This window comes from Acanthaster planci, linkage group LG01 (genome assembly GCF_054643075.1).
Source record: "Acanthaster planci isolate LZ-2023a linkage group LG01, COTS_SCS, whole genome shotgun sequence".
In the NCBI taxonomy this organism is placed as follows: domain Eukaryota; kingdom Metazoa; phylum Echinodermata; class Asteroidea; order Valvatida; family Acanthasteridae; genus Acanthaster; species Acanthaster planci.
Genome location: NC_141777.1, coordinates 25941597 through 25965431, shown reverse-complemented (window position 1 = coordinate 25965431; position 23835 = coordinate 25941597). Strand labels below are relative to the sequence as shown.

The 23835-nt window shown below is 41.6% G+C and overlaps 2 protein-coding genes across 7 annotated transcripts in view; one reads left to right on the top strand and one right to left on the bottom strand.

Annotated features, from left to right (window-relative positions):
- The first annotated feature begins 120 nt into the window (after window positions 1-120).
- On the top strand, window positions 121-17131 carry LOC110975149 (mitochondrial import inner membrane translocase subunit TIM50-like). The gene is made up of 9 exons (XM_022227344.2): window positions 121-551; window positions 1019-1050; window positions 1628-1708; window positions 3975-4094; window positions 4793-4900; window positions 5549-5647; window positions 7016-7172; window positions 7701-7804; window positions 13456-17131. The coding sequence occupies exons 1-9, from the start codon at window positions 131-133 to the stop codon at window positions 13549-13551; spliced, it is 1218 nt and encodes a 405-aa protein (XP_022083036.2). The 5' UTR covers window positions 121-130; the 3' UTR covers window positions 13552-17131.
- The window catches only part of LOC110975146 (constitutive coactivator of peroxisome proliferator-activated receptor gamma-like), a 28874-nt gene continuing 22093 nt past the window's right edge, over window positions 17055-23835 (bottom strand). For 4 of the 6 annotated variants that reach the window (XM_087136607.1, XM_087136592.1, XM_087136601.1 and 1 more), the window contains exon 5: window positions 17055-20343. In XM_087136607.1, the coding sequence (XP_086992733.1) occupies window positions 20191-20343 (153 nt within the window). In that variant the 3' untranslated portion in view covers window positions 17055-20190. The remainder of the gene's footprint in view (window positions 20344-23835) is intronic. The other 2 variants (XM_022227318.2, XM_087136616.1) reach the window with 2 other exon arrangements.

Here is a 23835-nt window from a genome sequence, read left to right as displayed (position 1 = left end):
CATGCTTTTAAATTCTCTTTAAAAACTAGTTTGTAAGTAGTACATGGAACTTGTCTACTTCTGTGTGATAATGGAGTTACAACAGGGCTCGATTTTTTCCGTATTTAGAATACACTTTACCTCTGTAATAATGGACAATTCCAATATGGCAGCGCTCAGTCATACATGTGCACTTCGAAACGCAATGCGGATTTTGGCCTCAAAATCTCGCAATTGTGATTTGTTAAGCAACAAATGGGCTGGCAGACCCCAAAGAAACTTACAACATCACAGAAGATGTCAAACTTCGCAATTTTCGACCTGTACTTTTTCGCTTGCTGAGCAGAAGCAGAGCAGGAATTCGCTGTCTGACGACAGCCCGAGCGGTGCGAGCACCCTACCGCTCAGTGTGCTGTTGAAACAGGCAGAAGATAAAGTGAAGGAGAAGCAACAAGACGACGAACAGCGGAAGAAAGAACGCAAGGAGAAATTCGCTCGTTACCAGAAATGGGCACTGGGCATCACCGGTGTTATGCTGGGTGGGGCATCCCTCCTAACACTGTATGAACTTGGTGAGTAATTTCAGCTTAGATACATCGTGGAGTATGGTTGCAGCTAGCATGTGCAGCGAAGCCCACTGGCACTGAACATGCTATGCATTCATCATAGGCCTGCATTGGAGCTGGGATGACATGGTACAAAAGTGCAGCAACTATGTATAGCGTAGATTCTTAAACCTTAGCTGTTAATTTGTTTCATTGTAATCAGTAACTGTAATGGTTAATTATTGCAAATGTTTTTAAAAATAATTTTGGACTTAAAATCTTTGTAGATTATTAGAACTTACCCAGTACTTTGGAATTAACATGTTTACATTTATGACTCCCAAAGTTCCATCCCCTGTTTTCATTCATTTTCATTTCAGTTTTACAAAATCGGGCATTTAAAAATATTTCTGAAAGTGGAAAGGATTTTTGAAACCCTAAGTGGAAATTCAAATTGATGTCTTCATAAAGGCAGTTTTGTTGTTCTTTTACAGGTCAACCAAAAGTAGATGAACGTGGAAAAGCAGTAAGTCTCTGGTCAAGCATAAACAATGTTTAAACAGCACTTAAATCTAATCATTTAAATGTGTAAGAACGGATGGAGTTTGCAGGTTGTTGGATTAGTTACATTGTCAACCACAGAGAAAATGACTGTTATGCAGAAGGAAGTGACCAAGATCAGAATGTAAGGAGAAAGCCCGCACGCTAAATGATTGATAACCAATGCAAAAAGTGTAAAATCAAATTGACATTCTCACCCACGTTGCTTTGATAATCATGTGTATTCATTACTTGTAAAATTTCTGGCAGGTTCAGTGTGTCTTTTAGTGTTCATATTCTATGTCGATCAACAACATTCAAGTGGTACGATGGGCATTTTTACTCTTTGGAAAGGGAACATGTCCTTGCCCCTTCAAGATGAACAAGCCATGTGGATACTCCCACAGTATTATTGTATACATGGCTTACCATCACATTGTTTATGCTACTGTTAGACAGAGAACCTGAAACTCCATGGAATGCACTTGGTCAGTCTTGTTGATATTGTATCCGTTCTTTCTCGTCATTAACCTCACTTCTTTTTTTTTCAACAATCTCTCCAGATTCCAGATGAGTTTTCGGACCAGTTCATTCTAGTAGCTTACATTCAACGGGCTTTCAAAGAAATGAAGGAATATAGAACAGTATGCTTTGCATTTTTCTTGTTTTTTTTGGGGGGGGGGTGGCTATGCATTTTAACCACTTCATGCTGGGGCATTTTTCAACGTTGATGATGCTGGGCCGGCATGACTATCATTTTTTCCGTTTTCAAAATCCTTCAAAAATTCATCATTTCACTGAACGGTCGTTTATAGCCACTCGAAGTAATCTTTAGGCACTACTCTAAGTTGACAGGTGCCCTACATTGACGCCCGAATATTTCAGCCAGGCCTGCAGCCTTGTAAACAGAGCCCAGATTGTGCGGTGTTATACAACTCTCTTTTGTTCAAGAACCTGGCTCAGTGCACTGCTGACCTCTTTTCACTAGGAGCCAGATTAGCGTGCAGCGGTGCTGTGCGGCTCATCGCTGCGGTGGTGGAGCGCTTTTGTCCCCGGTGGTAATCCGCTCACTCTCAATGCCCCAAACCCTGGTATACGGTTTCAAAACAAGATTGGATTATCACCACTTTTGAGAGTGAAAAATGTCAATAATGCCTAGCAGCCTGGTCTTTTATTCGGAGTATGGTCTTTTGTTACAGGGCCCTGTTTCCTTTGTCCGAGTTCGGAGACGCCGGCCACCCGCATAAACCATACGTCTCTGATACCAGAGTCCCCGGCAGGAAGTGGTTAAAATGCAATGTAGCATTGGTGATATTGTGGCATTGTTTTGTTTCCCTGGGCCTAACCTAAGTTTGAGGATCAAGTCTGAAACTGGTTGGGGTCTCGACTCCAGCCTAAACTCGGGTTCCTCCTCTGTCCAGAGATCACTCAAAGCGACTTAAAGGCAAAGGGAGCAGATTCGTTTTGGTGGAAATATACTGCTGATTATACAACAAGGATACCTGACAATTAGACTGCTAGTAACCTCAACAACAGTGTGATTTATTCAGACATTCAACAAATAACTAATTGATTAAGTTATTAGGGATAATTCGTATTGGGTAAGCTTTATTACAACCTCTATTGCTTTGCGTGGTCTTGAGGAGAGGCTATTAGCAATACATAGCTAATATCTCACTGTGTCACGCCAATCAGCAACGCACTGACTAATGTCGCCTCGTGCAACTCCTATATGCAACGCACAAAACAATGTCGCATCGCATGAACGCTATCTGCAATGCACGTCCAACATTGCCAAACGTGAGACCAATTACCAACGTTGGACCCAAGTAGCACTGCACATGTCAGAGTCGCACTGCCTAAACAAAATCGCATTACATAGCCCAGTGTCACTATAGCGATACGGCCCGCATACACTAAGCACCACGGCACAGTTGGCCCAGCCCAAATCTACTTTAATACACCCGCAAGTGAACGGCTGGACCGTACAACCTGTGTAATGCTTCACGGAGACAATCTGCCCGCACCTAGCATATAGCAGTGTACACTACACCCTATAGCAGCACATGCTACAGCGATAGCACCAAGAACTCACGTCTACACAGCTTCGCTGAACTGGCAGGATCTTAACAAAGAGCAAGCTCCGCCCACTTAAGCGCTCACCTTGCACACGCAAACGAAAGAGCTTACTACCTACACAGAGTGCTACGCTCCGCCCATCCTGTATACGTCACAGGACATGTACACACTACACTAGTCCTCATTATTACGCACAACAAAAGTTACGAAAGTTCGTACACTTTCCGCTGCAATATTTTCTTGTAAGTAGAAATCAAATTTTTGACTGAGACAGCACTGAGTATACAGTGTTGGAAAGTGCAGGTCATTGAAGGACACATTAACCAGTGAGGAAATAACATCCCCTCACACAAAATTACATGTTACAAAAATCACATCGGGTGCACCTTTCATTTGTAGGTCCATGTTCTTCTAGAGGTCACAGAGAAGCCATTTTTTGCAGTGCATTGTGGGACATGGTTAACAAATTTTATTTACCTGCTGTGGTATGTACAGAGAGCTTGTTCGCGTGGTTTGCTTGCATAGAAGGTAGAGGTTTCTGCATGTCAGGGCTATTTAGTTCCAGATTTTTTTTATTTTTGTGAGGCATGGAATGCCCAAGTGTATCAAACATTTCCGCAAGTTGTCTACTGACATTTTCTCCAATCTAAATTGCTGCAAGTCAGCCACGCTTTTGTTGACCCCAATCTTGAAAAATGGCCTCTTTGTGGGAACTTTTTGCTGGCACACTGTGCTGTGAGTCAGCTGTATTTAAAAGAAATGTTCTTATTGGAATGCTTGATAGTGTTCAACTCCCAAGTTATGATTCCTGATGCTGTTACCAATCCCTAGATGATAGTGGAACCGTCGGCTCAGAAGCTTCTCCCAGACCCCCTGACGGAACCCTACTACCAACCACCGTACACCTTGGTCCTAGAGATGACCAACGTGCTAGTGCATCCAGAGTGGACGGTGAGAACAATGGCTATATGTATGTCCAAATCAACTGGCTATGGCTGGGAGTCACACACATACTTATGGCTAATGGCTCAGCCCCAAGCCAGTTGCTGCTTTAGGGGTGCATGTTGTTTCTAGCCACAGCCTTTTGGTTGCGGCCTTACACTTGTCTAGTGTGACTTGCCTGATCTCAAAACTCTCCAAGTGAATGTGTTGTTATGGGATTGTGTGAAGGAGGACCCCTTTGTAGTGATGGGCACAATCTCTGTGTCTGAATGATTAAATATTAATGTTACCCCAGCTTGTTTGACCTTGTTACGTGGGAAACATTTTATGGTCATAGCTAAGAGTCGGTCTATTAATTTCTCTTTAGTTTAGGGTATTTGAGTGCTATGTCATTGCTGGTAATTCTTGCTCAATTAAAGTTGCCAATGAGATATGCTACTGAGAAACAAGTGAACAAATTCTTAGTTACAGCTACATGTACTAAAACATACCAAAGTTGGTATCCAAAGAAATTGTACTTATGATTATGACTACTGGGGGCTTCTTGAGGGTTGAAAGAAAGTTTGGCCTTGTGAGATTTCATCCAGTAATAAACATTTTTTAAGTCCTTTATGCAGACTCCATTTTAATAGTAACGGCAATATTATTTTATTTTGATTTTAGTCTGTAAGTGTAAACGCAAGATTTATGATTTTGTCTGTTGTCAGTATTCCAATGGGTGGCGATTCAAGAAACGTCCCGGTGTAGACTACTTTCTTCAGCAGGTTGGACCACCTCTATTTGAAATCGTCATCTACACCTCTGAGCAAGGATTTGTAAGTGCAAGAGATAGCCACCGAAAAAGGCCAAATCATGCCACATCAAACTCATGGCACTCATGGCATGAGAAGTTGAATTTTGAGCTGAAAACTGAGTTTCTCTTGTGCTGTATTGGATTCTTACTTGATCAGAGGATTGATGTAGTTGATGCAGATAGCATGTAATTTACTAATTGAAAGGAAAATTTGCTACCTTCTTGAGTAAAAGCAGATATTTGACGGTGTAAGTACCGGAATATAACTAAAGAATTTGGTTTTCCATTAGTATCATTATGGGTGTGTTGTTTGACCAGCCTGTAATGCTGTGGTACTGTTCTGACAGTCAGGTAGAAAGTGTTTATAATACAACATTAAAAGAGTAAATTATCACCAGAAGACTAATATGAGAATTGTTTTCTCCAGTGTTCTGAGGAGTCCACCACAAGCCCATTCACAAGACCGATCACAAGATGACTCACAAATCCCAGTCACAGAGATCAGGGTGAACAGTGCTAAAGGAAATACTTTTGTGACACTCATTTGAATAACTTGTGCGAGGGCTGAGAGGCTGATTGGCTCGTGATGGATGTGCTGGGACTTTCCAATGGACCAGACTACAATACTGAGCTCTTCACTAGTTTTGCTTCCCTTTTCCCTCCATTACAGACTGGCTATCCCCTGATTGACAACCTTGACCCCAACGGCTACATCATGTACAGGCTGTTTCGAGATGCCACTAAATACATGAACGGTCACCATGTTAAGGTCAGTCATGCTCGGAGGAAAAAACAAACTGCCTATCAGCCAACTCCAGCTCACTGTTTATCATTTCACTGAAATTCAAATGGACAGTTCAACACTAGACTTTGCCTTGTTTGATGGATGCAGGACTGCACAGCGGTTTTGCTCTTGAGCAATTTACAAATGCTACTCTGAAGGTAGTCTCAGCAGACGACTGAGTTTAGATTGTATTGATGATGGGAACAAGTTCATATTACAGGTTTTGCCCTTACCCAAACAAAAACACTGTATACTAAGTGCTTCTCTGAGAGCTTGCGAAAAAATTCACAATCTAACTCGGGTGGGACTCAAACCCACGACCTCCTGCTTACTAGTGCAGACATCTTAACCACTCGACCACCGAGCTTGCCTGGGTTGGCTGGCCAGTCCGATCCAGGTGAAGCAGTGGGTACCGCGAACTATTTTCATCTTGAAGATGGAAGTAGGCCATGAGTAACAGAGGGTACTATCGAAAAGCAGAACCATATTCCGTTGTTGAATTTCAGCGTGTCCAGATTTAAGTGCAGGGAATGAGCCATAGGTTTTACCTGCCCAGTGACGGGTTACTGTGGAGTCAGTTTTCTGCACAGCCACAACTTAGAGTGGTCAGGAAGTTGAGATTGGCGTCTGAATATTCAAGCTCTATTCTGCAATACAGCATCAGACCTGTCTTGTCTGGCTGCTTGAGGGAAATGGAGCCCTCTTGTGGTCAGATATAAATCCTTTTTATACACAGATGCTCTAGAGTCAGTTTATGATGGCATATTCTGGTGCCATTACCTCATCAAGGGGACAGTATCTTTTGTTTGGAAAGCCGAGACTGAGTAGTGGAGACAAACATTTGTCCCCATAATGTTTTAGGTTCCCACAACATCTATGTTCCAACACGTGTGTAGTCCACACAACTACAGGTTAAGGCGATGTTCCCCTATTTTCATACTTAAACTTTCTGTTCTGTTTTCGTCATGCACCCCTTTCAGGGTGTTCCTCTCCAAGGTGCAGTGGATTTGTGCACATTCAATGGAAAATCGGTTGTGCACTCTGCCTCACTTGCATGGAGCCTATAGTGGTGCAGAGTGCATCGCGCCTGGTGCACATGGGAAGACCATACATTGAAATTGCTTGCACATGCTTAGTGCGTCCTGCTCCAAGTGCGCGTGAGCCAGTGCACGTAAGCTATGAGTTCCAACAAAAGGGCTTTTGTTGCTATGTAAAAACACGCCCTCTCTTGTTCACGCTTGGAGCAGATGTACATAGTCTGTACATAGTAGAAGATGTTGATATCTGAATTTCTCCCTTTGTTGTTCTTAAGAGTAAAGCCTGACACTGTGGATGTTGCCTTCTTTATTTCAGGACCTGTCGTGCCTCAACAGGGACATGTCAAAGGTCATCTTTGTGGACTGGAACGCCAAGTCCTATTTGCTACAGCCACAAAACGCCTTTGGCCTCAAGAAGTGGGAAGGGAACGATGATGACAGAGTGTTGGTGGATTTGGCAGATTTTCTCAGAAGTAAGGAATCGTGTTGGCTTGATGCCACCCAAACTGTCATGCGAGAAAAAAAGAAGAAGCTAGGGCTTGTCATTTGAGAAAGAAGGCTCCAAAACACTTAACATCCTCCTGAGAAAATTCACCTCTTTGGTTTTTGATTCTTACCCTTGTGAAAAGGAGTGGTTGAAAAGAACTGAGCATGATGTGCTGTATTGATTTTCACCATCATTCATGTTATGAGCTCTGAGTGCTTGGTGCTGTGATCCGAACATTTGTGAGAGGACACATCACAATTTGATATGGATGGGAATTGAACACATGACCTCTTGCGTCACTTGAGTAGACACCATATGAAAACCCTTCTACCACTAAGCTTGCTGGGGCTGGTGTGGCTAGCTGTTTCAAACTGGAGAGGAGTGGGCTCCACCTTCCAAAACGCAAAAAATATCGCAATCAAAATGGTCGCTGCTGCCGGGTTTGGATGGTGGGTCACAGGTAACTTGGTTGAGTAGTGTCTTGCTCATCTTTGTCATATTTTTCTCTGGTCAGCGATAGCCGCTAGTGGGGTGGAGGATGTCAGACCAGTGTTGGAGCACTACAAGCAGTTTGACGATCCCCTGGGGACGTTCAAGGCAAACCAAGCCAGACTACAGGTAGGATTTTTCTCTGTAGCATCGTGTTAGTAGTTGCTCCAACTAGCTACACCTTCCTTACGGCCTCCCAAAAATGTAAGTTGTGTCGCATTGGTACATTCCAACAAAAGGTTGGTTTCTACATTGACAATGTAAATTAGGTTTGCAAAAATCTGTTTCGATTGTCTAATGCCAACTTTTGCCAGGCAAGATTAATCTGCTGTATTGTAAAAGTTTGTCACTGGAACTCTCGGTACATCACATTTTGATATGACGTTGCTCACACTGCTGAGGGAAAAAATGGGAGAACCTGTGTGAGTCTGTGCTCATCACTAAGATGAGACATTTTAGATTAAGGAGTCGGGGCTCCAGGCAGAGAAATTACTTCGGCCCTTCCCTAAATGGTCCACAAGAATTTGCCACTATTTAGAAATGAATAATCAAGCGCTTAAAATCTTGCTGTCTTTCTGCCGGTCCCACTTTGTCGTCCCCACTCTCAATGAGTGTCCTCACAAGAGCAAGCTATAGTTACAATGCACCACCAGTCACATGCCTGAAAAGTTTTCCACTTTAGCACTTCCAAGTACATGGTGAAAATGTTGCTTAGATTATCCGACAGCTTGGTGGATTGTCCATTCCTCATTCCTTATATGCAGTGTGATGTAATTGCATTGGAGATATTTATATACTTATCCAAACGTCACACCAAAGAAAAATCCAACCATTGCATGTTGCCAAAAGACGTGATACTTAGGTGAAAGAATTCTGTTGGAAAAGCGAATGCCTTACTTTCTTATATTTATAATATTATTTCAATTCTTTGTCGTCGCAAAAAAAGAGGAGAGAATTAAGATTTCCTCAAAAATGTGCAGGTACTGTAGTCTGAATGCCTTAGGAAACTTAGAGAAATTGAAGAAAAAGTTCCAGCCTTAGAGTTGGGAGGAAATCCCTGGAATGGCATTCCAGAGAGAGAACACAGAATCTGCTAGGGAGTGAAAACCCAATCCATGTCGGAGTCGGTGGGGAGTTGAACCTGGATCACAGAGGTTGAAGACAAAATAAAAACCGCTGTGCCATATCTGACTCCCTATCCAAACTGAGTTGAAGTGTACCCTCACCGGCAAAAGAAAGACAGACTGGTACCGAGAACTTTCCAACTGAATTCTTGCATCCGTTCGGCATGCACGTGAAGACCATACATTCCAGGATAAAGTCGTTGCACGTGCCCACGCCAAGCGCACATAAACTTGCACGCCTATGCAGTGAGTTCGTACCAAAGGACTGTCAATTTCTTTTTAAAAACATGCCCTCTTTTGTTCCCACTCAAAGCGGATTACTGAGCTGCCTAAATATGGCCCATGTGGTTAATTTCTTCCATTGAATGTTGATTGTGTAATAGGAGGGCTATTGTGTGGGCACATATGCATAGTTGTTGACAGATGACTGTTACTTGCACAGAAAGTAACAGTTGAGTTGGCAACGTATTCCGAGATTTGCAGGTCACATATGGAACACACTGGACACTGTCTTCTGTAAATCATTTCATATGGGAGGTTTTCCTCTTGGTCAATTGTGACTAGTTGTTTGCCTTTGGGAAAGTTATTTACTGGGATTACTGCTTGTCCTTTCCGTCCAATCACAGCCCTAGAAATTGTGCACACGGGTGCCTTACCCGCCTGAGTGCATGCTGAATTCTTGCTTGGCATTACCTGTCGATGTTATCATTTGGTAACTGTAAATAACGTAGCCCAACTTGTGTGGCCGTGTGATGGATGCTCGTGACTGCAAATTATGAAATGCGCATGAATTACGCTGATCTTGCCTTCCAGGTGGATGTGTCGTTGAACCAAAAAATCAGCCCCTTTGTGTTGGTATAATCACTGTATTTGGGCATCAGAGAGAGTGGAAAGCAGATTACCGGTCACAATCTGAAAATATGCAAAGCGACTGATGGCACGGTGTTGAGCTGAAATTTCTCCAGCCAAATGCCTGAAGGAAGCCTTCGGCTGGATGGCTTGTGATGGACTTGTGATGGCAGGGACACATGATTGACTTTTGGTTGCCCTTTGACGTGCCTGTAGGGTGACAGTGTTTAATTTAGGTTCGCATTTGTGTGGCATGGAGAAATCTAGACTCTGTTCCAAACCTTGAGACAATTTCAGCTCCCCTCCGAGTACTGTCCTGAAAATTCATCGTCACTGCATCGCACATTCATGAAAGGAATATTGTCTGGTCTGGTCCTTTCCCTCTTTTTCCCCCCAAACTCCCCTTTCATTCCGACTTGTCAGAGATTTCAAGCTTTTCCACTAGGGGTCACTGGACGACACACCACACAATGAATCATGGCATCATTTCCGTCTCGTATAATGTTTCGATGACGCAGCTGCCAGATGGGCGATGACGATCGTTGAGGAACAGAATTTTTTTTTGCTCTCTCTCTACTGATGTTAAAGATTTCCTTTTGATATATGGAGATGACATTCCATCGCAAGACGTGCCCATGTGTCAATGTTGGTAGTCAGGCCGGCATGTAATGTTTAATAAAGATGTCACATCTGCCTTGGAATGATATACACACGTTATTAAAGGAACATTGGCAGACTTTCTTTTCAAGTTGAATTTCAAAAAGGAGTTTCCTGGGAATATTTATTTTTTATTAAATTAAGCCGTTTTGAAAACACACCTTTAAATCACATACTTATTAGCTTCTGTGAGTGTTTAAATCTACTCAAAATCACTGAATTCATCTAGAATTAAGATAGACGTCATTAGTCATCCACAGATTCAACTAAATCACTTTTCAATTTGCCAGCATTCAGATTACTTAATCATTCACACTATTCAGGATCCTATCTTTTCTTATTTCCAATCATCTTTCTAATCCTGCAAGATCTTGAAGAAAGTGTATAATCCTTCCTCTTTAATTAAGTAAAGAAACAAATTAAGAGAAAGTTTGGGTGAATTGGACTGACAAACAAGTCAGAGGAAATGATGGCGGAAGGGTGGAAGACTGCTACATGTATGTGTTAGCCAGATCTATACCTGTAAGGAGTCAGTCTTTGATTCTAGAGCCTCCTGACCATGAGATAATTCAGAGACATTTTGACTGTTTGCCATCTGGTCTCCTGTGTGCTTTAATGGACAGTTTGACATTTCCGTGGTCTGTTATTTCACGGGATATCCTTCCTCCACCATCCAGCTTTATATTGCCAGATGCATGGCATGGTAAGGGCATCAGAACATTGATGTTAATCTAGCAATCCACCGAGGTATTTCCATCTTGTGTTGGGGGGGAAGTTTATAGGAAATGATGCCCCTAACTGTGATCAAGTTCAGGCTGTCTTTGATAGCTACCCAATGCTTGTCTCTAATGTCATTGCCAGTGTTGATAAAGTTTGAATGCTTGATGTCTTGTCCCTTCGGAGGATTGGATTTGTTTGGTTTAACTGTCAACTGGTCCTGTGAATGTGATTCTGCGGCATTTATGGAGCATTCAGCGAGCACTTTTGACTGAAGGATTGCCTGACGTTGTTACCCCTGATTGATGTGCTTACAGTCATTACTGGATCCATCTGTTCTTACAATGCAGTGTGTCTAGCCTTTCTGAGCAGTCTCAGTGACAATAATGTGGTTGTACATAGTTCAACAGGGCTTGCATTAAGATCATTCCCTTCCAAATGTACCCCTAGCACCTAGGAATTCAAGAAACTGCCAAAAAGGTTTCAGATTCAATTCTGATTGAATTTCTGATTGACTTTCTGATTCAGTTTTTGACAGGAAATTCTTGGCCATAGTCTTCTTATTTAAAGGAAACCTTTACGTTAGAGAAACCTTGAAAGACACTGCTGGCTGAATGTAGCTACCTCAGTAATACTGGACCAGAAAATGACCGTGGTCTGCTCTGATTGACCTCAGGAATACTGTTTCTTGTTTTTTCCACCCATTACAACTGCACTCTTCAAAGCTAGCAACGTGTATCAAGCTTAAAGCCGCTGCTTGTGATCAGGTTGTCTGAAATCAGTCAAAGAATAGTTTGTAAATGTTCTATGAGTCAGGAGACAAATTGGCTTTGATGGAAAACTAGTCATTTGTAGAAATGACTTGAGAATAACTTGCCAGGGATGAGGCAGCATCTTTAACTAGTTCAACTATTCACCCATAAAAATATTCTCACTCTGGGCACAGGTGAGGCACAGATGACTAGTGCCCTGCCTTTGATGTGTGTCGCAGTTTAGGTGGGTAGTCCTGACGTCAGTCCCAGGCAGTTATACGGCCTAGTAATTTTGGGGAGGCAACATAAATCACGGCCATCCAACAGCTGATAATGATGGCATCTGTTGTGTGAGATACCTTCCCCCTCCGGTAGTAATGGCTTGTCTGTACATAATTGCTGACCCAACGTTGTATTTCATTCTTGTCTCATCTTTCAGGGACTCCCGATCAGTTGGAGTTGTCCTGGAGTGTGTTGAATGCATTTGTTAAACATGTTTTTGTTCCCCCATCTCGTTCTCTTTGTCCAGGTTTATTTTAGGGTTTGTTAAAAGCAGCTCAAGCTGATGAGGATTTATCGGTTTCCAGTTCAGCCCTGTCTCACAGCTGTTTCCCCAACCACAGCTGTTTAATTTGTTATTTGTGATCCTCTTTGCGAGAAATAAGTCACTTCTCAAGCACCTGGAATTCCTGTAAGAGGTTATTAATAAGCAAGAAAGGTTACGAAAAATAGGTCGTTATACTTCGTTCTTTTTGTGAAGTGCAAAAAAAAATCACTGTTTTTCGATTTCGGGCTGAGAAGTTGTCATTTGTAGTATTGGTGTCGAGACTGTTTCCATGTCTAACAGGCATGCTATAGTGCAATATGGTACTGTGAAATTCAGCCTGAGAACTTCAACTGTACGGTCAGACTACATTGGGTTTTGATTATAAGAAGGAAGTGTAGATATTGGACTAAAACATGCTGGAAGTGTCCATATATTTGCATAATGGACCCTGGGAATGACTTAGATTCAAGTTCAATCCCGTGTCCTTTTTTATAGTTCTCTCAATATTGCATATCTTCATGTATGTAAAACGCCCGCATTCAAACTCCAAATAGGCCTTGTGCTTAAGCCTTTATCTGTGCTGTCCCTCTTTACAGTTGAGGTATCGGTAACTTGCGGACTCAGAAAATGACTGGCACTCAAGTTGAAGTCTCAGTCCTCTTGCAACTCTTTCAATGTGTCAAACCCCTGGTACCCTGTCAACAAAGTTTTAGTGTCAAAGCTTCATTCCTACTTTGTGACCATGTACATGTAATTTCACTAGACTTGGGGCTAGCACATAAGGGCTCACCTAAAGCACTGGCTCTTTGGTCGGCACTGGTGATGTAGACCGGTACATCAAAGTCCTCACAAGTCACTCCCGTCTTTAGCCAAGTCAAATTCTGTTCAGATGACCTCTGATAAAAGCACTCCTTTGCCTCTGTTCATCCTGCCACATGTGTCCTCTGACTGTCTTGTGACAATATTCGAATGTTCAATAATCGATCAGATATTCGGATATTCGGCACAGCCCTATTAGTTTTGTCAGTCAGTGATGATTCATGTACAGTGTAGCAGCATTTTCAGTTTGTGAAAAAAAAATGAAGTACATGCATATATGTAAATACTTCTTATTGTGTATTTTGGTTGGTACAGGCAGAACAAGAGAGGGCAGTGCAGCAGGCAACAGAGGGTTCTGCCAAAGCGAGCAGTTTGGCAGGCAGTTGGACACAGAGGCTGAGGGGAAGGTAGAAATGCAGGTTTTGGTAAATGCTGCATCAAGGGGTGTGGGAGGGGATGTTTTATTCTGTAGTCACATACTGTGGTCAGCGGGACAACTTTGTAAATTACCTCTATGCTGTGGGAGTCCTGCACATTGTCTTACACTAGCCAGTGATGTTCATGAAGAAACTCGTATAATCTATATGTGCACATCACCCTTTCCACCTACTGACGGTGAGCATTGTTACCTCAAATTACAATTCATAAATGCCTAACACAGTCTCCCTATTCAACATTGTGTACATTGACCGTGTACTAATATTTGATAATGCCCACTGAGAAGTGATAATGCTTGCTGCGTAAATTGCACACTGATGCCTGGATATGAGGAGTTTAATTGATTTTGATTGGTCTAGTGTCTGTGTGCACACGGCTTGCCGTGCGGGTGCCGAGTCCATATTAGGAGATTCGTTTGGACAACTTGCACAAGGGATATACCATAAAATGGACAGGGATGTTCGGCAAAATGAAAGTAAAATTCTGTTACAAAATCGTTGGAAATCCATCACACATTGACTTCTTTTGACTTTCTGACTGGAAAGGTATTTATGAATGGTAATAAATATGTGCTTGGCTGGTCTTAACCGCTTGCTGCCGGGGAACCCCGTTTCGAGCACCATGGGTTTATACACAGAGCCGTGGTGCCCGAAATGGGACAAAAGAGCTGGTCCGTGTAACAAAAGACCGTACTCGGCACAAAAGACCTGCTTCTGGGAATTGCCATCATTTTTCAGCTTGCATTTTTGGAAGGTAATCCATCACTGTTTTTAAACAGTATATTACTGTTTTGGGCATAGGGCGCCTGGGGATTAGCATCACAGACAAATGTGCTCCAGGGCCCCATTGATGAGTGACATGGCACTGCTGCATGCTAATCCAGCCACGTTGGAAAAGATGCCACTCACATTCCCTGGGCACAAAGGAAAATACGCAACACCTCACAATTCTGGGCTCTCTTTACAGGGCGGTAGGCCTGGCTGAAGGCCTGGAGTCAATGAAGGTTACCTGTCAGCTTAGAGTAGCCACCAAAGAGACATTCATGTGGTTGTAAATGTCCATTAAATGAAATGATGACTTTGTGAAGATTTTTGGAAACTGAAAACCTTGAAAATCGCATTGCATTTTTAAAAGCACCCGGTAGCATGTGGTTAAATTAACGCTTAAGACCGGCTGAGGAGACTGAACGCGGATAATGGTGAGGTAGTTGCGTCCAATTTCCTGAGCCTGTATGAAACGCATGTTTAAGACCAGCAAAGCACATATTTATTCCCCTCTGGGTGTTCTTTACTACTATTCTTACTTCTACTGGACCAGTGCTAAAAAATACACATTTGCCATAAATTAGCAAGGCCCGTTCTGTTAGCCATTCGACAATATGACTGCCCCTTGACACCTATGAACAGTAGCTGACAAGATGCATCGGTGTCGAAGCTGAAACCATCTCAAGACTGTCCATAAGTAACAAGGTGTACAATGACAAAGGAATGCCTCATTAGCTTGTGACTTGAATGAGTCAGTTGGTTGTCCCAACAGCGCATGCCAAAAAAATGAAGCACGTCCGAGGTCACACAACCTTACACAGCTATACTTGTGGGGTATTTCCTTTGTTCTCGTGTACAAAACTCCCAGACAACAGGCAAAAATTTTCAAATCACTCCCATTTGAACCAGATTCACTTCCTACTTTGGAAATTCGACTGAACATCCCTTATTTAAAATACTTCATTTTGCGACAGACACTTGAAAATTCCTCCTTTTTGAGTAAATTTGAAATATTTATTTCGTGAAATCCTTGTCGGGTACCGTCTCAGTACCCCACAAGTACCCTATGGGGTACTTTCCATTGTTCCAGTATCCCACAAGCCCTTCTATACATGCGCATTTGGACGTGCACGCAAGGTCTGCCTTGTTAGTGCGGCCCAGTGCAAACTCACACACGTGCTTTGTTCCCGAACGACCTTGCTTTTTTGAAATTACGAACTGGCTCATTGAGCCTGGAGGTCTTGTGTCAGTCTTCTGATGATATTAAGGGGTCTTCATTACAACCTTGCAATGTGTGTGCCATGATTAGGGGGCGTCCTAATGTGTATGCAGATGTGTGCCTTGAGTAACATGCTTGGGCAATCGGCCATTGGCGAGTTGAAAGCAGGTACACTGTACATGCAGTTAAATAACGCTACCAAGCTAAGTGAAAATTTTACTACTCTGAATGTATTATTTCTATTACTAGCCGTAACCAAGTTATTCAGACATGGCCAAATAAAACTTGGAAAAGTACAAGGGGGATTCTAATGTATTGGAATGGTGTCCTTCATTACAGTAGCTGTCAAGCCACAGAGGGCACGAATGTTTCCTTACTTACTTTGTCCAGTGTGTGCAGAAACTGTGAACAAGCTTGATATGTTTTGAATGCCATGTCTTTAGTCTCTGATAACAACGTAACATGGGGTATGCATAAATATGGAATCAGCTTGTGTTTAGGTTTTCTTTTCGTTTTCTTAATCGTATCTTTGCATATGTTTACATGGCTTGTGGGCTTCGTCCATGTATCTTTAATATTTGTTTATCATTTTCCATGTATCATGTGAGAAGTTATCAAAGAATTAACAACGGCAAAATTGTATATGACATGGGCACGTGTGCAGAACTCTTGAAATAGGAGTTTTATTTTTACTGATTAAAAACAGTGCGACTGCATCCACCAACCTACTTAAGACTCGGATATGGGCTTTTGTAGGCTTGGCAATCGTCCTTGAAAAAATATTTTTTTTTAAAGCATCAATGTTGGGTTGTGTAAAATCCTGTAACACGAGAGAATTAGGGCAATCTGTCCTTGGGGAGTCCTTGGAAGGCTCAGGAAAGATACAAATTTAACCTGCCCTGATAAATATCCCTACAACTTCAGCCCGACAATTCGTTTGAACCTGAGTTGTGGTTAACTCAAACCACTGAACTGTACAATGGACAGCTGTCACCTCAGGGACATGAATTAAGACCATCTTGTTTGGATGAAGAAAAGTCGATAAATTCGGTCTAATCGTTCAGAGGAAAAGGGACTAAAACGTCAACACTCCTCTTGATATCACCCGTTCTGTTTCCACTTGAAACATGTGAAGCAAGATATGGGGCGGAGAGAATTCCCCCCCCCCCCGCCTTTGTGTTGGTCATTGTTTGATCAGAATCTCAGGAATTCTTTAGACACTTCTAGGGGGATGTGTTAGGTAACAATAGTCTAGAGTGTGTATAGGGATTGGACATGTGGGGGGAGGTACCCATCGGCCCCATATTGTGCACGGTATCAATGATTTTGATTTTGTGCATGTGACAGGTCTGGTGCCCAAGCCCTTTTAGGTCTCAGTTGAGCCTCTGCTGGCTGTATAACTGCTGTACATGGAATAATTTCCGTGTACAAAAGAAATGTTCCCATGCATTGTTACGAAAAATGCTAAATTGCAGAAGCTCTAATTCTCAAAATTTCAATTTCGTCTCAATGTATTTGTAGTCCCGTGTTTATTTATCGGAATAAACCACTTCAGAGATATGTACTTGTATCTTTGAGTTACAGTCTGTCCCTATTGCCAGTGGTATACTGTTTCTTTTGCTTTGAAATCGAAGTTACTTCTTAAGCATTCTTAATGATTAACATACACATTCCTTACTTGAATATCTATTACAAATATAATGAAAATTGACATAAGTCATGCATACAATACTTGCAAAATAAAATTATGACATGCACTCTAAGATTTTTATTCTTAAAAATGTCCCTTCTCTTAAAAAAAATCTGGGAACACGAAAAATAAAAATCAGCTGCTTGAAGAGAAAGAGTAAAAATATTGCACCCTCTCTTAAAGAGAGGTCACTGACTGTTTTAGTGTCGATTTTGGCTTGGCAATGATTTGGTGAGGGGGGGGACTCAGAATGCCAAGAATAACTTTGCGTTTTAAGAACACTCGGGGGACTAGGAGGAACATGTCTACAGTGGTCCCGGGCTCCACTGAGAGGAAGGGGGGGGTGTTGGTTCAAGATGAAGAGAAGAGTGAGTCGCATTGCTGGCATGCTCTCCCATTACGCTAGCTTTGCGGTATGCCACCGACAGCAAGAGAGGAGAGAGGTGCCGGACCGAGTTATCTGATGGAAATGGAGCGTGGGAACGCTGCCTGCCGTGGCCGGGCCTGGTCGCCTGCTGCCGCGTCAGCGTACCACAGAGTCTAATATGTCTAATGCAACGTAAAAAATACAGCCAACAATCCTGGTGCCGATGTATTTTTCATTCATCTGTGAATGCATTCACCATGCTAAACTAAATGGCAGTGATGTTGTGACAATTGTTTTAAAGGTATGATCCAGATGTGCATTGGCTGAATATAATCAATTCTTTTTGAAAGGTGAAATATAAATTTGACAATTACATGAATGAATCTACTCCAATACAAAGACTAAATTCACACACTATGTTTTTTACAAGTGCTATATAACTTTGTGGGGAATCTTTTTACACTAAGGGTCACTTTTAGAGACTTTTTGTCTGGCCAGTATACTATGACTTACATTACCCATCATCTTTTGTCAGAGCAAATATTTCAGCAAAGCACATGGTAGGCAAATGACCAGACCATGGATGGTATCGGCCCAAGAAGCCATTTAAGCTATGGAAATGTGCATACTTAAGCATCACAAATTGGAATAATATCCAGCATAATCTATTTATCAGTTTTTAACAATTTACTTCCCAGTACCAACTCACCCAAGTGTGTAAACGCCTTCGATCGTAGACTCCCTATTGTTCCTCTTTTGTTCATACTTTAACTTTTTCGGAAGACCTCCCATATGTTTTGTACACGTTTTCCAACCGTGGACTCTTCGGTAACCGTGGACCCTATTGTCCCCTATTGTTATAGGTCCACGATTGAAGGCGTTTACACACTCAGATATGTTTACACTAAACTGTAACTTACATAGCTACAATACTCGTGCGTCCGCTGACCTACATATTCATATACCTCAATATAGAACAGCTACTTTTCAACACAATATCAAATATTCCGGACCTAAACTGTGGAATAGCCTTCTGATTTCTCGCAGATGATGACGGTCTTATTACAGTTCCCAGCAGAAACTCATATTTTATCTTGTGCAATAGATTTCATGTGTCCTAGTCTCTAGGGCACGGTCCTAGTCTCTAGGGTCCTAGTCTCTAGGGTCCTAGTCTCTAAGGCCCTAGTTTGATATGCGATTAAGTATACATAACCCCCTACCACAGTCCTTCCATTCATCATTACTTTTGATACTCAGTTTGTATATATGTAATGTTTTCCTTGTTTGTATTTTCTTGTTTGTTTTGTATTGTCTTGTTTGTTTCTTGTAATGGCATGCCTGACACGAGCTTTGCTTTTAAGGTTTTGCCACCTTTAGTAGCCTAGTTAAGGTTTTGCCACCTTTAGTGGCCTAGTTATCTCATACATGTACATTGTTAGTACCTGTACCTGTATTTTGCCACAAGGAGGAAATAATGTAATTGAATCGAATGGGAAATCTTTCACAAAGTTTGGGGTAACAGTAACAAAATTCCTGCAATATCCCAATCGCTTCAAGGAAAATCCATCATCATCATCTAGGGCATCAGGTTTATCCTTTAATCTTACTAATTCCCTCATTGGTTATGTGCAACTTAATTGAAAAACTGCCAACAATTCTTTATGTATTTTAATTTTCCTGCAAAATACTGAACAGCTACCACATTGGCCTAATTAGGGGTGGATATTTCCTCTTTTTTTCTTTTTTGAGTTCGAGTTTCATGCTTAGAAATTTTTCAAAAATAAATATTTCTTATTTTTTGTTTACAGTTAGTTTTTAAATAAGTAAACCCCCCAAATGTTATTTAATGAACAGAGCAATGTTTTTCTATATTTATCTGAGATCCAGACATAAAATAGCACAATTGATACACAACACCCTTTCGAATACTTTCAACACTTCAAAGACACAATGGTCTTTCAATGAGTCAACACATAAAAATACCAGTCCCAAATTAGGCCACATAAAAAATAATTAGTTTAGCATCAACTCCCACCTCTGAAAAAATCTTGCCGTGTGGTTTTTTTGTTATTGTTTTTCTTTAAAAGTTGTCTTTCCCATGTCCTTAGCCGTCCCCTGTAGTTTCTACAATGTCCACACAGGATTGTGCACAACATGCAATCCTAGTGCACACACATTGTCATGTGCCCTTCTGTGCACGAGTCTGAAGTGAACATGACACTTTCGTTCCGTAGTTGCGGCAGTCCAGATCAGCATGCAATCCATGCATACCAAAGTATTTAAAAAAAAAAAATCTCCTACCTCCTCGTTTTTTGCAAATATGACTAATGCTAAACTTTTTTTTTAAGCGGCCTTAACTGAGACTCCATAAAAAAGTGGCTATGCATTTGAAACATATATGTACACGACTGTACTTTCATTGCAGGGGTTTGTTACCAAACAGTTCTCTTAAAATTACTGGTAGCAACTAATTTCCAAGTTTAATACTGTATAAAATAGCATAGAAACATTTCTACATAGAAACATTCCTACATTTCAGTTTTACATCCACAGCCACGGTTTGTTTTAAAAATCATTTTGAGAGTATCCAAGTTTTTCCTCCCAAGCGCTGAAGCCCCGATAGAGATTTTTCAGGAGTCTTTTCATTCAATTTGCAGTTGCTTCTTGTTGAATTGAAGTTATGGTTTACTCCTGGGCTTGACTTGCCACACTTGACTTGTCCTCCCTGGGCAAAAATGAGAGGAAATAAGGAGAGATGCTGAGTTGAGATGCTGAGAGTCTTGAGAAAGAGCAAAAAGTTTGGTGGCGGTAACAAGAGGGATAGAGGGTACCAAATATTTACAAAGGCAATTTGAACATTCTGAATCTGCTTTCCTACTTAAGCAGAGTTCCTTACTGTAACACAGCAAAATGTTTCTCTTCATCACTTCCCCCAAATAACTAGCTGTGACTCTTAAGATCAGTTCAGAAATTTCTTGTCCATGCAGATAGCACAACTGAGACAAAGCCAATGAGACAAAGGAAGCTTGACAACTCAGAAGACATATTAGATATTATATGAAACACATGTATGCTCGGCCTACACATGAGCACACGTATGCACTGCCACTGCTAAAAGTAAAGACTGCCCTCATCAGTCCAGCCTAGTTCATGCTTGCACCTCTGTCTATTTACACTGATTTCAATAGAACCTGCCAGTCAAATTGTCTTTCTACCCAAGTCCTGGCAATACACACGATGTCAAATGAACTTAAATGTCAGCATAACACACTCCACAGAAGACAAATGAGGCTAAGGATTAACTGACTTAACTCTAACCCCCCCCTCTTTTTTACTGCCACAAGGCTGTTCCAAACTCCAAATGCAAAGAAAGAGTTTCACTCATTAAAATACAGGAATACAAAGAAAAAGATGAGGACATGGTCCTTTGCTTCCTGTATTTTAACAACCTGGATCTGTCACTGCAACATCGTCGCCTGCTTCAGGCATTACGGAGGGCCACAGTATCAGCTGGGGGGGGGCCACATCACAGGAACACAATATTTTTCATGCTTATGCTTTTACTGACGGGAGGGGCAGCTTCCCATGGGGTGGGGGGCAGTCCCCTTGGGCCCCCTTGGTAACAGACCCGCGTCACCATCTATACTGAGTACATAGGTGGAGTTCCAAATCCAATCTGTAAAGGCTTTGGTACTACACTGTTACATATCAACACAATTACATGCCAATTCCATTCACTGCCACCTGCCATGCTCCTGGTTGCTATGACATTTGCACTAATCGCCGCAGCCAACAATGTGTAACAACTGCTGTCAAGCGTAACCGATTCTCAGCATTTGTCAACAAGAAGACTGCATCCCACAAAAGGAGTCTCCAGGCCATTTATTTCTTTGGACGCATCACTCAATTTGGCATCCTGGTGAAACTGGACAGAGTGTCAGTAAAGAAATGTTGGGAGCTGCTATCGATTAATACATGTACATTTGTGCAAAAGTGGCACTGCTGACTTACTACTCATGTTAGGATGGGGTCACTAATGTGACAATCAGCTCAGTAGAAAACTTGGCAGCCTTATTATGCAAAACATGGTTAACAAATAAAAAAAAGTCACTGTCACGCAAGAACAGTGACAATATCTGTCACTGTATTATAAAAAGGCCAAGCCCCGTCTCTTAGGCAATGTTTCATTGTTGGGATCAAGTGAGGGCAGTATTTAGCAGACCACTAATCATTCAGTTCTTTCTTCCTATATAGAATCATTTTTCCAGTTCTTGGTACCCAATTACACAACCTTACCCTCACTCATTCAATCAGGTTTTCCAATTCTGACTTCTGAAAATTCTTATTTTTGTTTATACAGCTTCAAAAAGCAAGCTCCTGGTTATTTGTCAGATTTACTCACAATTCGAGAGTGTTCAATAGTCACTCGTTCATCTCTCAAACACGCTTGGTTCAGCCACAATTTAACTTGGATCACTATGGCAGGGGTGCCTTCTCAGTATCTGTACCCATCCTTTGGAACAGGCTCCCATATTTTATCAGAAATGCACCCAATCGTTTGTCATTCAAAACAGCACTAAAAACACTAGTTTCGTCAAGTTTTTAAGTAAATTCTTTATGAAGGGATTTAGATTTTAATGTATGTACATGTATAGTTTGTCTATGAATGTACTGGTACATGTATTTTCATTTTGATGTACATGTACTTGTAGTGATGTTTTAATGGGCTATATTGTATCTTTAAATTTGGTTTTATCCTATAAAGCACATTGAGGTCACCTTATGATTGTAATGTGCTACATTATATTTACAAACAGGTTATTTGGGAGACATTTTGTGGTAAATTTTTCAGCATTAGGGAGATATTGGCTTTTTGGGAGACATTTCAGTGTCTCCTTATTTTCAAACTACCAGAAGGAGGCCGAATTTTACTGTCTAGATTTTGAGAGATGATAGATTAGGGTCTAAAATGAAAACATACAAAGTTTCGGTCAGATCAGACTAGGGAATATTGAATTATGGGACAGTAAAGTTGGAAAAATGTTGTGCATGTTCTTATGGGAATGTGTCCCTAATGACCCACTAGCGGTAATTTGTTATTATTATTATTTTCTGTGGGAGGGATTTTAAAGATGTTGCCATGGATTTCAGCACAGTAAGAAGCACAGCTACATGCCGAATGGTTACAGTGAGTAGCCTGGTCTATATGTAACAACCCCCCATATCTTGTCCACCAGTCAGCAAAACCTCTGGTAATCAACATCTCATCAGATGTTGCATAAAGGTCAACTGCCAGTACCAGGTGAGGTTTGGACACCCGCTTTGATTACCAATTTCTCCCCTTTTTTTTTTTTTTTGCACAAGCAGAAGAAGAAATCACATGTACCCTCAGAAGGCGATCACTTTCTCTTGTCGCTGTTGCTCCTGGTAAGGTTATCAAAAACAACGGACTGGGCTGACCTCTGTCAGCGTCACTGGCCAATTTGGACAAAATGCCCTTGCCGTGGGCTCATTCGGGGAAGGCAGATGGGGGAGAGAGGCCCGGCTAGCGAGGGACTGGGCAAAGAGGAGAAACTGAGAGAGTGCAAAATGGCAAATTAGCCCGGGAGAACTGGACTGATGAGAGAAAACGGGATAAGAATCACGTGAATACGTAATTATGGCCTGCCAGAGGACACCAAGGCTATGCGTGTAATATCCGAGTGTGACTTCAAACTGAAAGGTTAATGCATAGGCCTACCCTTTCTTGCTAGGACACACTAAAGGTCAACACTTTCTCATCATTCATTTTTGACATTTAACTCAAGAATCCCTATTATGTACTTATTTTGTTTAGACAGTAGACTGGCCCAGTGCGGGTTTTATGAAAGGGTTTCCTTCAAGCTTGTCTGGCAAGGCTGGGACACAGACAGCAAATTATACAGAAATGGACTTTACACACCCTTAGGGTACGTATGTTCATTGATTGCTATTGTAGCCATGTACCAAATGTTGGCTGAGTAAGCAGGACCATAATTGATCTAATTCCACTTATTTTTCTTTGTATGTGGAGAGGACTATTGATATATAACTCCATTATTTCACAGAAATACTGCAGACACAAACTGCAAACATGGTTCAAGCAAAAAGTAGCCAAGCATTGATATATACAGAACAAAAACATGGACATCGCATCTTCATTGTTGCTGTCTGACAGAGCTATATGTAAGTGTGTTTG

What these genes read in the sequence shown, in the direction of transcription:
- LOC110975149 (XM_022227344.2), top strand. Translation starts at nt 131, where the DNA reads ATGGACAATTCCAATATGGCAGCGCTCAGTCATACATGTGCACTTCGA. An exon ending in TAGATGAACGTGGAAAAGCA is followed by an intron (nt 1,051 to 1,627) that starts GTAAGTCTCTGG and finishes CAATCTCTCCAG; the next exon opens with ATTCCAGATGAGTTTTCGGA. An exon ending in CAAACCAAGCCAGACTACAG is followed by an intron (nt 7,805 to 13,455) that starts GTAGGATTTTTC and finishes TGGTTGGTACAG; the next exon opens with GCAGAACAAGAGAGGGCAGT.